At 56.6% G+C, this 13,775-nt stretch overlaps 5 protein-coding genes across 5 annotated transcripts; 3 read left to right on the forward strand and 2 right to left on the reverse strand.

Moving 5' to 3' along the window:
• The first annotated feature begins 117 nt into the window (after positions 1-117).
• LOC108097127 (histone-lysine N-methyltransferase trr) lies at positions 118-8,918 on the forward strand. The gene is given in 9 exon segments (XM_017199223.2): positions 118-789; positions 852-868; positions 870-2,750; positions 2,753-6,211; positions 6,311-6,835; positions 6,911-7,506; positions 7,578-7,707; positions 7,779-7,961; positions 8,015-8,918. Coding segments are annotated over 9 exon segments (7,308 nt in total). The 5' UTR covers positions 118-365; the 3' UTR covers positions 8,108-8,918.
• Positions 8,909-9,777, reverse strand: LOC108097134 (COA8 family protein CG14806, mitochondrial). Its single transcript, XM_017199231.2, has 3 exons — positions 9,638-9,777; positions 9,316-9,582; positions 8,909-9,210 (listed from the first exon to the last, which is right to left on the reverse strand). Exons 1-3 carry the CDS (start codon positions 9,686-9,688, stop codon positions 8,995-8,997), a joined length of 534 nt encoding a protein of 177 aa, XP_017054720.1. The 5' UTR covers positions 9,689-9,777; the 3' UTR covers positions 8,909-8,994.
• A 626-nt stretch (positions 9,778-10,403) lies between these two features.
• LOC108097136 (UPF0184 protein CG14818) lies at positions 10,404-11,019 on the forward strand. The gene is made up of 2 exons (XM_017199233.2): positions 10,404-10,574; positions 10,636-11,019. Exons 1-2 carry the CDS (start codon positions 10,496-10,498, stop codon positions 10,848-10,850), a joined length of 294 nt encoding a protein of 97 aa, XP_017054722.1. The 5' UTR covers positions 10,404-10,495; the 3' UTR covers positions 10,851-11,019.
• LOC108097129 (WD repeat-containing protein 18) lies at positions 10,906-12,745 on the reverse strand. The gene is made up of 2 exons (XM_017199225.2): positions 11,873-12,745; positions 10,906-11,812 (listed from the first exon to the last, which is right to left on the reverse strand). Exons 1-2 carry the CDS (start codon positions 12,641-12,643, stop codon positions 11,033-11,035), a joined length of 1,551 nt encoding a protein of 516 aa, XP_017054714.1. The 5' UTR covers positions 12,644-12,745; the 3' UTR covers positions 10,906-11,032.
• Positions 12,746-12,960: 215 nt separating this feature from the next.
• LOC108097135 (ribosomal protein 63, mitochondrial) lies at positions 12,961-13,520 on the forward strand. The gene is made up of 2 exons (XM_017199232.2): positions 12,961-13,246; positions 13,308-13,520. Exons 1-2 carry the CDS (start codon positions 13,076-13,078, stop codon positions 13,455-13,457), a joined length of 321 nt encoding a protein of 106 aa, XP_017054721.1. The 5' UTR covers positions 12,961-13,075; the 3' UTR covers positions 13,458-13,520.
• The last annotated feature ends 255 nt before the right edge of the window (positions 13,521-13,775 follow it).

Here is a 13,775-nt window from a genome sequence, read left to right on the forward strand (position 1 = left end):
AAAGAACGATGTTAAGTCCACCTCCAATCCGCAGCGTTGCCGGATTCATTTACAATAGCGGGGTCGTCCACCCTACAGTATTCTTCAATGTGGCTTTCGCTTTTTTCAGTATATTAGCTAATTTTCTAGTATGTTTTACCAGTGTGTCATGGTATTTTTAAACGAACCGAATCGTCAGCACCACGGGCACACTGTACTGCATACACGAAAATAAAAAATTTTTTTGACAAAATCGTGCATGTTTTCGCTCGCTAAAAAAAAAAGCAGGCCGCGCGAGCCCTAGCTAGCTAGACCGCCGCCTTTCCCGTCCCACGAATCGCAGCGCATCGCATCCCGCGTCCAGCGTTTCCGCTAGTGTATTTGTTATGAATATACCGAAGGTGACAACATCGCTTGGTGCCGCCGAGAAGGCGAAACCCGAACGTGTAGCATCCGTGGCGGCTGCCGCAGCCTTTAGTGCGGTCAGTCTGCAGAAGCGCAGCGGCGCCGACGACCCGGCAGCTACGGCGGAGGACCCCACGCGCAAGAAGGCAAAGACGGAACTGCTCCTCGGAACGCCAGCGCCCAGTTTGCCCGCCAAAGCGTCGCCCGCCCCGCAGCAGCAGCAGCTTTTGTACCAACGAGCTGGTGGCCAGCAGGTGAAAGCGCAGATAAAGGGAGCTTCGGATCCGCAGGAATCGCAGTCAGAGGAAACCCAGTGGGACGCCCGCGACCAGCAGATCATAGTGTGCAACTTTAGCTCCGGCGCCGAGATGGCTGCCATCAAAGCGGAGGATGCGGACAAGCAAAGTGAGTACTTTGACGGCTTGCCAAAAGATACAGTCTACCTAACCCTTCCCCCCGATATGCAGCCTTCGCTAGCTTTACCAAAAAAGGAGGGCGCCTCCTCGTCGGCCTCGTCCTCCTCCTCAACCGCCTCCATCATCTCCATCGAGCCCAGCGGCCTGTCGTCGGAACACGCCGACAATCCCGGCAAGGCGGAGGATCTCGACTTCGTGCTAATGCCAGCCGCCGGCGCCGATACGGCTGTGGCCGTGGCAAACGCCACGGGAGCGGTCACCTCTACGGGAACGCCCATCGGAGGCACTTCTACCATAATTTTGAACACCAACAATGGGGCCACAGGAGCCGGTGGAGCCGGCACTACCACCATCCTTACGCAGAAAACCGGCCACGCTAACTACAACATCTTCAACACCACGGCCACGGGAAGCCAAACGCCAACCACCACGCTGCTGAACCGGATGAACCTGCACCCTAAGGTGAAGACCCAGCTTGTGGTCAACGCCAAGAAGCTGTCGGAGGTCACGCAGACGACGGCCAAGGTGTCGATCGGTAACAAGACGATATCGGTGCCGCTGCTGAAGCCGCTGATCAACGCCAGTGGACCGGCCACCGCCGGAGGAGCCACTATTGTGGAGAGCAAGCAGCTGCTGCAGTCAGGCGGTCAGATGAGCACAGTGATGAGCGCCGCGCAGTCGGGCGGAGGTCAGCAAGTACACCATCCCGGTGTCCATACGCACGCCCATCCGAACGCACACCACTTCACCAAGCTGATCAAGCGCGTGCCCAAGAACCCCGGCACCATAGTCTCGTTCTCTGGACTGCAGATCAAGCCGGCGACCACCAAGATCGTGGCGACCAAGATGGTCAGCAAGAAGATGTCGCTGCAGCTGCAGCAGCAGCAGCTGCAGGTGACCAGCGGCGGCGGACTGGCCCCGCCCACCGGCAGCATAGTGACCATTACCACCACCAATCCCAGCCAGACGTACGCCATGGTCCAGGACGCCACCTCTGTTGCAGGAGCGTCCCACACCGAGGAGGATGCCCCGGCGCCTCGAAAGATCACCGCTTATACAGAGAACCTGCAGAAGATTCTGAACAAGAGCAAGTCCCAGGAGGCGGCGGGCGGCGGCTCCGAGGAGTTCGGCAACAAAAACAGCGTGGTGATCAAGCCGCTCGACAAGGGCGCGCTCAATTGCCCGACCAGCTTCAACATCTTTAAGCAGCAGCACTCGCAAGCCTCCCAAAACCAAACGAGCTCCGCCGTCGGCAGTGGACCAGCCACTCCGGTGACGCTGACCATGACGCCGGCCTCGGGGAGTGGCTCGGACCAGGCCACCACCTCCACCGTGTCCGTATCGGCGGGCACAATCTGCATCAACAACCCGATGATGGGCTCGCGACCCATCATCTCCATTCAGAACAAAAACATATCCCTGGTGCTGTCCAAGACGACCATGGCCCAGCAGAAGCCGAAGATGATCACGACCACCACGCTGGCCAGCCAGTCGGCGCTGCAGATGCACCACGCCCTGGTCCAGGACTCGAGTGCTGACAAGGGTGGCTCCCCTGCGACCCCGGGATTGGCTTCCTCGGGGGCGGCTTCGTTGCAGCTGAAGCTGACCACGGTGGCCGCCACCACGCCCACCAAACTCAGCGTGACCTTGGCCCCGGAAGCGGCTAAGCTCGAGGAGATTGTCGGCGAGACGAAAGCGAAGCTACTGGTCAAGCAGGAGGCGGCCGCGAAGGATTCGGCTGCGGCGCCGTCCGGCGAACAGGAACGAAGCAGCGAGATGAGCACGCCGGAGAAGCGCTTGAACGCCAGCACCACGATGACGCCCATTGGGCAGGTGCAGAGTCAGGCCGGCGGTCAGGTCCAGGCGGTTCCGGTTTCGGTTCCGGTTGCTCCTACTTCGACCGCCTCCAATCCCAGCACGCCCAACCCCCGGCGAGCGGCACGCCCGCAGCGACCAACAATCAGCGCTCGGGCGCGGAGGACTCGAACAACGCCCTGCTGAAGCAGCTGCTCCAGAACAAGAGCAGTAGCCACAGCCTGAGCCCGATCAGCATCGCCTCGGCCCACGTTGGCTCCGCCCCGACGACGGCCCCGCTCTCCGCCCGCAAGGTCATCAACGTGCGGGCGCCCAGCATGGGGCAGGTGAGAAGTCTGGAGGATCAGCTGGCGCGTCCTGTGATCCCGCCAGTGCCCGCTGCCACTCAGGCGACCGGCAACAGCAGCAGTAGCAGCAGCAGCAGCGGTGCCTCCGTGGCCACGTCCACCACCACCACCACGGTGGCCAGTGGCGGGAACGGCCAACAGGTGGCCACCGCCTCGTCGACAGGCACTCCAGTCACGGCAGTCGCCATCAGCACACCCGGATCAAGTGGGGAACCGAACCCGGATCAGAAAACCGAACAGCCCGCCGTGGGTGCAACCAACCAGAATCAGAATCAGAATCAAAACCACAACCAAATTCAACACCAGGCGCCACCCCCTCCACCGCCTCCGCAGCAGCAACAGCAGCAGCAGGCACTCCAATCGCAGCAAGCGCAGCAGCAAGCGACCCCCCACCAAGTGAAGCAAACCGTGCAGATCGTGTCCAAGGAGACGTCATTCATCTCGGGGCCCGTGGCCACCAACAAGATACTGGCGGAAGCCGCTGCCAAGCCGGCCGAACTGCTGCCTCCGCCGCCCTACGAACTGGCCACTGCGCCCGTATCGAACGTGACCATATCCATTTCCACGAAGCAGACGGCGCCCAAGGAGCTGCAGATGAAGCCCAAGGCGGTGGCCATGTCGCTGCCCATGGAGCAGGGCGAGGAGTCCATGCCGGAGCAGGCGGAACCGCCGCCCCACCCGGAGCAGGGTGCCGCCGTGGCGGGCGGAGCAGTCGCGGCCCCGCAGTGGAGCAATAGCAACCACATAGAGGTGGGGGTGGGCGCCACCAAGATACCGTTCAAGCCCGGGGAGGCGCAGAAGCGCAAGCTGCCCATGCACCCGCAGCTGGACGAGAAGCAGCTGCAGCTGCAGCAGCAGCAACAGGTTGAGATGCCCGCCAGCGCCGCTCTGCCCGCCACTCCGGCCAACCAAGCTGCTCCCGACAAGGTGCAACTCATCTCGGCGATTGCCAGCTATGTGAAGAAGCCTGGGACCGGGGCGCCTGGCGAGGCGCAGCCAGCTCCGGGCCAGAGCCAGGGCCAGGTGCAGATGCAGGCGCAGATGCAGGCGGCCATGCAGGGGCAGCTGACCGGGCAGCTGTCTGGAGGACAGATGCCCATGCATCTGCAGGCGCAGCAGCAACACCAGATCCATCTGTCGGGGCATCCACAACAGCAACAGCAGCAGCAGCAGCAACCTCAGCAGCCGCCGACAGTGCCGGTTCCAGTCGCGATTCCCGGCCAGAGTGCCGTGCTCACGATGGAACCGAAGGCGGGTGACCAGCGCAAGCGCCGCAAGAGGGAGGTGCAGAAGCCGCGGCGAACGAACCTGAACGCGGGACACGCGGCGGGAGCTCTCAAGGATCTGACGGGCACGCTACCAGCTGGCGCAATGGTCCAGCTGGCAGGGATGCCGCCGGGCACGCAATACATCCAGGGCGCGACTCCGGGCACTGGCCACGTGATCTCCAGCGGCGGTCAGGGCGGCGTGGTTCTCGGAGGCGTGGGATCCGGAGCCGGCTCGTCGCCCATGCTCAAGAAGCGGGTGCGCAAGTTCTCCAAGGTCGAGGAGGATCACGATGCATTTACCGAAAAGCTGCTGACCCACATCCGCCAGATGCAGCCGCTGCAGGTGCTGGAGCCGCACCTGAACCGCAACTTTCACCTCCTCTTCGGAAGCAACGAGGCGTCGGGCGGGGGATCGCCCTCCTCCGGCGGCTCCACGGCCTCCGGCAGCGGATCTTCCTCGGCTGGCGGTGGCAAACTGAAGGGCGGCACTCTGGGATCCCGCGGCTGGGCGCTCAGTAGGCACTTGGAGGGCCTGGAGGACTGCGACGGCGCCATCTTCGGCCGCTTCGGACGAGTGCGTCTGCCGGGGATTCCCTCGCTGTACGACAGCGAGCGCTTCGGAGGAAGCGGCGGCTTGGCAGGGGGAACCACTGCCACCCGTTCGCCCTCGCCGTCCGTGTCGCCGGGAGCCGAAAGGACGCTGCCGATGTCCAGCATACAAAACGATTTCTACGACCAGGAGTTCTCCACGCACATGGAGCGCAATCCCCGGGAGCGTCTGGTGAGGCACATTGGCGCCGTGAAGGACAGCAACCTGGAGACCGTAGACCTGGTGGAGAGCGAGGGCGTGGCCGCGTGGGCGGCCTACCCCAGACTCACGCGCTACCCGGGGCTGATACTGCTCAACGGGAACAGTCGGTGCCACGGTCGGATGTCGCCGGTGGCGCTGCCGGAGGACCCGCTCACCATGCGGGTGCCCGTCTCGCCGCTGCTCCGGTCCTGCGGCGAGGAGCTGCGCAAGAGCCAGCAGCTGGAGCTGGGGAGCAGCAGCAGCCACAACAACAACAACAACTACCAGCAGAAGAACCAAAACGTGATACTGGCATTGCCCGCCTCAGCCTCGGAGAACATCGCCGGCGTGCTGCGGGACCTGGCCAATCTGCTGCACCTGGCGCCCGCCCTCACCTGCAAGATCATCGAGGACAACAAGGCGGGCGACAAGGCAGAGGAGCAGGCGATGGACCAGGACGACGAGAAGCTCCGGGACGACTTCAAGCGGCCGCTGGCCACCGTGAGCCACAGCCACCTGCGGAAGATTCTCAACGGACGCCGCAAGCTGTGCCGCAGCTGTGGCAGCGTGGTCCCCGCCAGCGGGCTGCGAGTGCCGCGTCACAGCGTCCCCGCGCTGGAGGAGCACCTGCCCCGGCTGGCCCAGCTGATGGCCATGCTGCCCCGCAAGTCGGTGGCCCCGCCGTTCGTCTACTTCTGCGACCGCGCCTGCTTCGCGCGCTTCAAGTGGAGCGGCAAGGAGGGCCAGGCGGAGGCGGCCAGTCTGCTGCTCCAGCCGGCGGGAGGCTCCGCTGCCGTCTCGTCCTCCGCGGACAACTCGCCCGGCGGCTCCTGCAGCGCGGCCCTCGCGGAAACGGTGGTCAAGCAGGAGCCGGAGGAGGAGGGGTCGGACCAGAAGCAGGGTGCGCCCGGCACGCCCGCCAGCTTGCCCGCGCAGCGCAAGTGCATCGTCAAGTGCTTCAGCGCCGACTGCTTCGCCGCGGAGTCGACGGCCACCAAGGTGGAGTTCGAGGGAGCAGCGGGAGCGGGAGCGGCCGGAACAGGGACGGGACCGGCCAACAACACGGTGTGGGAGACGGAGGCCAGTGGGCTGCAGTTGGAGGACACACGGCAGTGCGTGTTCTGCAACCAGCGCGGCGACGGCCAGGCGGATGGACCCTCGCGCCTGCTCAACTTCGACGTGGACAAATGGGTGAGTGGGCCTGCGGATCCAGGCCGGTTGTGTGTGTGTGTGTGTGTGTGTGTGTATGGCAGCCAGTTCTCTATTTAACCCCTAATCTATCGTCGTCAGGTGCACCTCAACTGCGCCTTGTGGTCGAACGGCGTGTACGAGACGGTTTCCGGCGCGCTGATGAACTTCCAGACGGCTCTGCAGGCGGGACTGAACCAGGCGTGCAGCGCCTGCCACCAGCTGGGCGCCACCATCAAGTGCTTTAAGTCGCGCTGCAACAGCCTCTACCACCTGCCCTGCGCCATCCGCGAGGAGTGCGTCTTCTACAAGAACAAGTCCGTCCACTGCAGCGCCCACGGCCACGCCCACTCGGGCATCGCCATTGGAGCGGGCGCCACGGCCGGCGGCGGCGGAGGAGCGGGAGGATCTGCGGCTGAGAACGAGCTCAGCTCGCTGGTCGTCCACCGGCGGGTGTTTGTCGACCGGGATGAGAACCGGCAGGTGGCCACCGTGATGCACTACTCGGAGCTGAGCAACCTGCTCCGCGTGGGCAACATGACGTTCCTGAACGTGGGTCAGCTGCTGCCCCACCAGCTGGAGGCCTTCCACACGCCGCACTACATCTACCCCATTGGGTACAAGGTGGTAAGTAGTAGGACTTCAACCATGGAAATGGCGGAATGGATGGCCCCTAATCGTAATCACAATCCCACTCCACAGAGTCGCTTCTACTGGTGCGTGCGACGACCGAACCGCAGGTGCCGCTACATCTGCAGCATCGCAGAGGCCAGCTGCAAGCCCGAGTTCCGCATCCTGGTGCAGGATGCCGGCGACAAGGAGCCGGAGCGCGAGTTCCGTGACAGCTCGCCCTCGGCGGTGTGGCAGCAGATCCTGCAGCCGATCACGCGGCTGCGGAAGGTGCACAAGTGGCTGCAGCTGTTCCCGCAGCACATCAGCGGCGAGGACCTCTTCGGCCTGACCGAGCCGGCCATCGTGCGCATCCTGGAGAGCCTGCCGGGCATCGAGACGCTCACCGACTACCGCTTCAAGTACGGCCGCAACCCGCTGCTCGAGTTCCCGCTGGCCATCAATCCCTCGGGGGCGGCGCGTACGGAGCCCAAGCAGCGGCAGCTGCTCGTCTGGCGCAAGCCGCACACGCAGCGCACTGCTGGCAGCTGCAGCACCCAGCGGATGGCCAACTCGGCGGCGATCGCCGGGGAGGTGGCTTGTCCGTACAGCAAGCAGTTCGTCCATTCGAAGAGCTCCCAGTACAAGAAGATGAAGCAGGAGTGGCGCAACAACGTCTACCTGGCCAGGTCAGCTACTTGTGTGCACCGCGTACCCACGTCCACACCCACTCACAGCTTAACTCCTCCTCGCCTTTTAGGTCCAAGATCCAGGGTCTGGGCCTGTACGCCGCCCGGGACATCGAGAAGCACACCATGATTATCGAATACATCGGCGAGGTTATCCGCACCGAGGTCTCCGAGATTCGGGAGAAGCAGTACGAGTCAAAGGTGATTTTGATACCCTTTTAAGGCCGCACCTGGTACTTGGACTAACTCCAACTTCAACTTCGAACTTACAGAACCGCGGCATCTACATGTTTCGGCTGGACGAGGACCGCGTAGTAGACGCCACTTTGAGCGGTGGCCTGGCGCGCTACATTAACCACTCGTGCAATCCCAACTGCGTGACGGAGATCGTGGAAGTGGATCGCGACGTGCGGATCATAATATTCGCCAAACGGAAAATCTACCGCGGCGAGGAGGTTAGTTTTGATATTCGATGAAACGGCAAGGTAACCCAACGATTTTATCACAGCTCTCGTACGACTACAAGTTTGACATCGAGGACGAGTCGCACAAGATACCGTGTGCCTGCGGGGCTCCCAACTGCCGCAAGTGGATGAACTAGAGGCGGGAGGAGCCCGCTCCTCCTTCGGATAGCAGTCCGTTGGACCAAAGAAAGCGCAAGAAGCGGCGGCGAGCGCGTCGCGCCCAGTGAACAGGAACAGGAATTGTTATATCTGATCAAATAGATAGATTCGCTAAGCAGAAGAGACCGTGTACATATATACAATTATATATATATGCCGATATGCTCTTGGCGAGCATAGAACCTGTAAGTTATGTATATGTGCCCACAATAGCTAATTCGTGCCCTGCATCCATTTATCGCTCCTGAGTGGAGAGGAAGGGCGGGAGTGGAGAGGAGTGTTTGATAGTTTAAATTGATTGATTGATTGATTGATTGGTATCGTTCTGCATAGAGAGAATATAAATGTTAATGCTAGGACATGACCACGCCCCTGTAATGTATTTCTGACCCCCACCACCATCATCCCCCTTACAGCCGCAGGAGCATCGTATTTTTTTTGTTTTTAGCACCATCTCCACATCCATCACCATTGCAATAAGTGTCAGGAAACAGACCCATCCGATGGCCAACCCAAACTTGACTTTATGCGTGTGTGCCTTCCCCCTGTTTACCATTATCGTAATTTTAGTGGTTACTTTCAATATTCGCATACTGCGCGGGGAGCTTCCCCGCGCGACATGTACAACCATTTTTGAATATATACACTGATAAGGATATAAATACCTACATATATTTTATTTTATTTAACTAGTTTTGCGATTACTCTTAAGTACATTAACCGACTCCGAGCAACGTGTATTTTTCATCCCCTCTAAAACTTAAGTAAATTTTATGCCATCATTTTACACACACAATGTTTTATTTCAACTTATGGCGAACACAAAAAGTAAGAATATATAATAAGGACTCTACTAATTTTGAACCTAATTTCTCCGCCTGGTCAGCGCAAGAAGCTTCTGGAGCTGGACGGCGGCGGCCAGAGTGAGGATATCGAAGTTCTTCAGGTACCAGGACAGGTTGTACATCATGTGAATGCGCCAGTTCTTGTCGAGGAACGTCTTGTAGAAGTGGCTCATCTGGTCCGGGGACACCTCCGTATTGCCTTTCTCCTTGTGCAGGCGGATGAAGTCTTCCTTCTCCTACAAACAAACCGAAATCGAAAGGGATGGCAATAGAGTGGCATCAAATAATACAGGTCGAAGAGTAATCACGCCCAGGAGCTGTTTCAGAGCTCCGGTTCTCACCTCGTAGAAGCGCTTATTATGTCGCGTCCAGAAATCCGTATTCCAGGCCTCCACATCGATCCGTTTAAGACGGAGATCCCGCGCCAGCCGCGTCTCGTTATCGTCGAAGTGCCGCACATACGGCCGGAGATTGGATTCTGCATCCGGCGGCCCAATAAAGTCACTCTTGACCGTCTTGGGATCCGGTTTGTGGGTCAACCCAACAACGGCCTTTTTTTGTGGCGGAGCTGGTGGCTCCGTTGTAGCAGCGGCATAGCATCTTGGTAGCTGTGTTTAATCAAAATGTATAAATCAAGTATGCGGGCGATCTTTTGGGACTCACGGAGAGTTGGGAAAAGAGTATCCGGGGCTGGTATTTAAAGCATTTGTTCATTTCGATTTGTTAAATAAACATTTTATTTAGATGTATCGAATGTTATGTCAGGTCAGCAGTGTGGCCGGTCTAGAGAACGGCCGGAATGGTTAAGTGTAGAAATTCTTGTTAAGGGCACTCCGAGAAACACGGCAATTTCCATCTTTAATAGAATTTTTGGATTTGGACCAGGAATTCCGCCGAAATCCTGCCTTTACTCCATCGACTTGGACGAAAAAGCCGGTCGTTGTGATTAGCTCTTGGATTTCAAATACCAAGCAAACAAAATACGTCGCAAGTAGCTGCTGGTAGTTTTTTTTCCTTCTAAGTGGCTGCGTTTTGTTGTTTCCAGTCACTATTCGACCAATAAGAGACCAGCTTATCAGAAAACAACGGTTAGTTAAAATCTTAGCTCGTGAGATACCTGCTGGAGGCTTCTGATCGCCTGGTGTTTAAAATCGCAAATTACACAATAAGTTTTACGAATTTCACAGTTTTCTGAGACAAATTTTTTTATGAACAGAAGCCGTTGTTTTGGGAGTATACATGGCTAAAGATGATAAGAAGTACAGTTTTTCTTCTCCGGGCCAGGAAATAATTACAGAAATAACAAGCAGTTTTGTTTACTTTGGTAGGAACAAAACAAACCTGAACCACAATTCGGAATCCCCCTATTATTTATACCAAGAGTTTTACCCAATTGGAACTCAAACTATCGATCCCTTGCAACGCTGAAATCGTCCATCTCTAGCATTAATAACTATCCCGTGACAATAAATCCAGCTGGAAAATACAGACGAGGAAAATCAGGGGAAAAGTGCTGGGAACATGTCACCCAAGAACAACCACGATCCCTCCTCGTCCGGCGACTCCGGCAACGCAAATGTCCAGGAGGCGGATCTCCAAGGTAAGTTCTCCTGGCCCGTCGATTCTCGAGTGGATTGGTTTTAATGGCATGACCCCTGCAGAGATGGAGGACGTCAACGACAGCCTAGACGCCCTGAGCTGCGCACTAGACGCCGTGGAGCAGCGCACGGACGACATCATGTCCCAGTTGCGGGAACTACTCAACTCCAACCGGGAGATCCGTCGCCTGCTTGCAGAAGAGAAGGACACCGCTCAGGAATCAGAGTCTGGCGACGACAACATGGGACAGTCGGCCAGCGAGAACGCGTCCAAGTAGACGCCACACAATGTTATTGTTTTACCGCCCAAATCCCTTCTATACACTTTTGGTCTTACCTAAATTCTATTGCTTTTATTGTTGTTTATCCTTTCTCTACACTTTTTGTCTTACCTAAATTCTATTGCCTTTGTTGTTGATCTAACCTAAGTAAACTTAATTGAAGGCAGCTTAAAGACTTATCACTTCTGGTGCGGCCTTTTCCGCTTTGACTTTCCCGTGGCATCCGCCTGGACAGAGGCACCGTTGGAGACGAACCTGAACATTATGTCAAACATCCGTTTGGACTCTGCCTTAAGCCGGGCATTCTCCGCCAGCAGCTCTTGCACATCAATACCATTTGTCTTGGATGTTTGGGGCATGTCATCATTATCATCATCCTCATCATCACCACCGTCGTCGTCTTCTGACATAGCCTCAAATTCCTCTGAAGAAACTTTATCTGTTTCTTCCACATCGGATTTAGCTTCATCCGATACAGATTCATCTTCTTCCACATCAGAGTCGGCTTCGTCTGCTTCATCCACATCCTTCCCCGCACTCATTGACGCTATAAGTTTGCGTAGTATCTCCTCATCAGTGCCCGGATAACTTTGGGTATAGTCCACCTCCGGTGTCTTTCGTCCTTTCGAATAATCTTGATCAATCAAAAGCATGACGCCATCGTTTACGTCCCGAGGTGTGATCATCCGCTTCAAGCTGTCTGCGAATAATTGTGGCTGCTTGTGCTCCGGTAGAAAAACGGCCGGGCTGAGCAGCCGAACGCGCAGGTTTGTCACCGAGCCGTTTAGAGGCAGGCTCTTGATCAGTTGGCGACTGTCCACGTCCCAGACACACACCTGGTTATCCTCGCCGCCGGAAACCAGCGAAGTGGCGCTCATGTTTATAGCCAAACAAGTGATAGCTTTGCCGGCAGTGTGGCCCACGAAGGCCTGAATCTCCTCCTCCTCCAAGTGGTATTCCTAGAGAAGCCAGAGAGTTAGTTGGCTAAGAACAAAATGGAGGTAAGGAGCAAAATTCACCTTCATCCGCGGCGCCTTCTCCATGTGGAAAGCAAATACCTTGCCGTCGCCGGAGCCCACGTACACCTTGGTTTCCATCTTGTTGACGATTACACTGTGCAGGGCCACTGGAAACACAACGCTGAGTAGCAGGATACCACCACAAAGGTCGTACACCTTGCAGCAGCGATCGAGCGACACGGTGTACAGGTAAGAGCGGATGCCGCCGATGCCCGAGTACAGATCTGTGACCGCCAGGCCATGATCGTTAAAGCTGTACAGCGGCTCGGTGCTGTCCTTGCCGCCACCGGTATCCAAGGGCGCGGCCGAGAAGGTCAGGTCCCAGACGAGCACGGCTCCATCCTTTCCGCCGCTAATAAAGTGCTCTCCGTTGTCCGTAAAGCGAAGGCATGTGACCGCCTGGTAGTGCTTTGACAATGTGTTCAGCATGCGACCGGAGTTCATGTGCCAAAGGTAGATGTTCTCTTGGATGCCGGCTACCAGAAAGTTCCCGTCGGGCGTCAGGGCCAGGGCGTTGACCTTGCCGGGCAACACGAACCTTAGACCGGCCATCTGCTCCTGCTTGTTGATTGGCCAGACGTGAAGCAGGGGCTTCGTCGAGTTCGCAGCGAAGACGTAGTGAAGGTCGATCATTGCTAGGCCGTGGTGCTGGGCAACTCCACCGCCCTTGTAGCGCATCAGGTCGGTGCCTGTGCGCAGGTCCTGCACGCTGCATGTTGTGTTATCCTCGCTGCCCGTGCTGATAAACAATGCCTCTATGGCATCTCCCATTTTCGCTTTCAAACGCTAACGCGATTTCCTCCCGGTGTCATCAGTTTACACGTGCGCGGTCTAGTGTTGCCAGTTTGGCTACATATTAGCTAGATTTCAGCCGCCACAGTGTAGCCAGGAGGCGCGACGTGAAAATACCCTCCACAGTGGACCATGAAATCAGTGAGCGCTGTGCTAAATTTAAATCTTTTTGTTCGAAAAACCCTGGGTTCAGTAAAAAAAATATATTCTTGGTTGAAAGATGAAAAATCTAGCAGTTTCAGAAAAAGCCGTCGTGAATTAATGCGACACTTAGACTTTCTCTTGTGCAGCGCAAACGGTGGTTCACTTTGGTATTTCAGTACAGACACTATCACACTGGACCGTCTTGTACATTGCCATACAAATATTTAAGTAATTTGTTGGCTCGTTTTTATGAAATAGGCAACCAAAATGCATCTCACGCTGATCAACTTTTTCAAAAAGACTGTGCCGGGTCACATATTCCGGGGCAAGCGGCGCCTAGTTAAGCCTGTCAGCCAACGGGCAATAGATACACTGACCCGCGAGTACGAGCGCCAGGAGCAGGTGATGCTACTCCTTCGGCATCCCTACCTGACCCTGGTGAGTGTGCCCTAGCAAATGTGCGCATAGTCCGGATTGACCAGACCCTTTATATTCCCAGGAACAATCCTCCGGACACGCTAAGGAGCTGCAAAAACGAGAGAAGCTGGTGGCAAAGTGGACGGATGAGCAGACCCTGCGCAAGATGAAACCGCACGTGACTATTGAGGAGCGACTAAAGCAGCTGAAGATCAAGGAGGCGTGGGATTAGCTGCTCACACAGCTCACCTGAGTTAATTGAGAAATAAATATAGATTGTATGTAAATTACGTAATTCCCACTGAAAAAGTGCGTTTCGTTTTGTTACTTTTGAGCGCCCTGATTTTAATGAGAAATGTTGCTCTTAGCTTGTTAATCCTGATAATGATATCTATATCTTCCCATATTGTCATTTTTAATGACAAATGATCATGTCAATCATTATAAGATAACAATGATGCCAAAATGTAAAAGTTTACATTTTTCATCAGCACCATCAGTAAATTAAACAAAGGCTTTTTTAAACGCTGATAGCTTTGAAACGCTCTCT

Source organism: Drosophila ficusphila, unplaced genomic scaffold (genome assembly GCF_018152265.1).
Source record: "Drosophila ficusphila isolate 14025-0441.05 unplaced genomic scaffold, ASM1815226v1 contig_198, whole genome shotgun sequence".
Classification (NCBI taxonomy): domain Eukaryota; kingdom Metazoa; phylum Arthropoda; class Insecta; order Diptera; family Drosophilidae; genus Drosophila; species Drosophila ficusphila.

Coding starts and splice junctions, on each gene's coding strand:
- LOC108097135 (XM_017199232.2), top strand. CDS start 13,076: ATGCATCTCACGCTGATCAACTTTTTCAAAAAGACTGTGCCGGGTCAC. Junction 13,247..13,307: donor GGCATCCCTACCTGACCCTG/GTGAGTGTGCCC, acceptor TTATATTCCCAG/GAACAATCCTCCGGACACGC.
- LOC108097136 (XM_017199233.2), top strand. CDS start 10,496: ATGTCACCCAAGAACAACCACGATCCCTCCTCGTCCGGCGACTCCGGC. Junction 10,575..10,635: donor CCAGGAGGCGGATCTCCAAG/GTAAGTTCTCCT, acceptor TGACCCCTGCAG/AGATGGAGGACGTCAACGAC.
- LOC108097129 (XM_017199225.2), bottom strand. CDS start 12,643: ATGGGAGATGCCATAGAGGCATTGTTTATCAGCACGGGCAGCGAGGAT. Junction 11,813..11,872: donor AGAAGGCGCCGCGGATGAAG/GTGAATTTTGCT, acceptor TGGCTTCTCTAG/GAATACCACTTGGAGGAGGA.
- LOC108097134 (XM_017199231.2), bottom strand. CDS start 9,688: ATGAACAAATGCTTTAAATACCAGCCCCGGATACTCTTTTCCCAACTC. Junction 9,583..9,637: donor TACTCTTTTCCCAACTCTCC/GTGAGTCCCAAA, acceptor GATTAAACACAG/CTACCAAGATGCTATGCCGC. Junction 9,211..9,315: donor ATAATAAGCGCTTCTACGAG/GTGAGAACCGGA, acceptor GTTTGTTTGTAG/GAGAAGGAAGACTTCATCCG.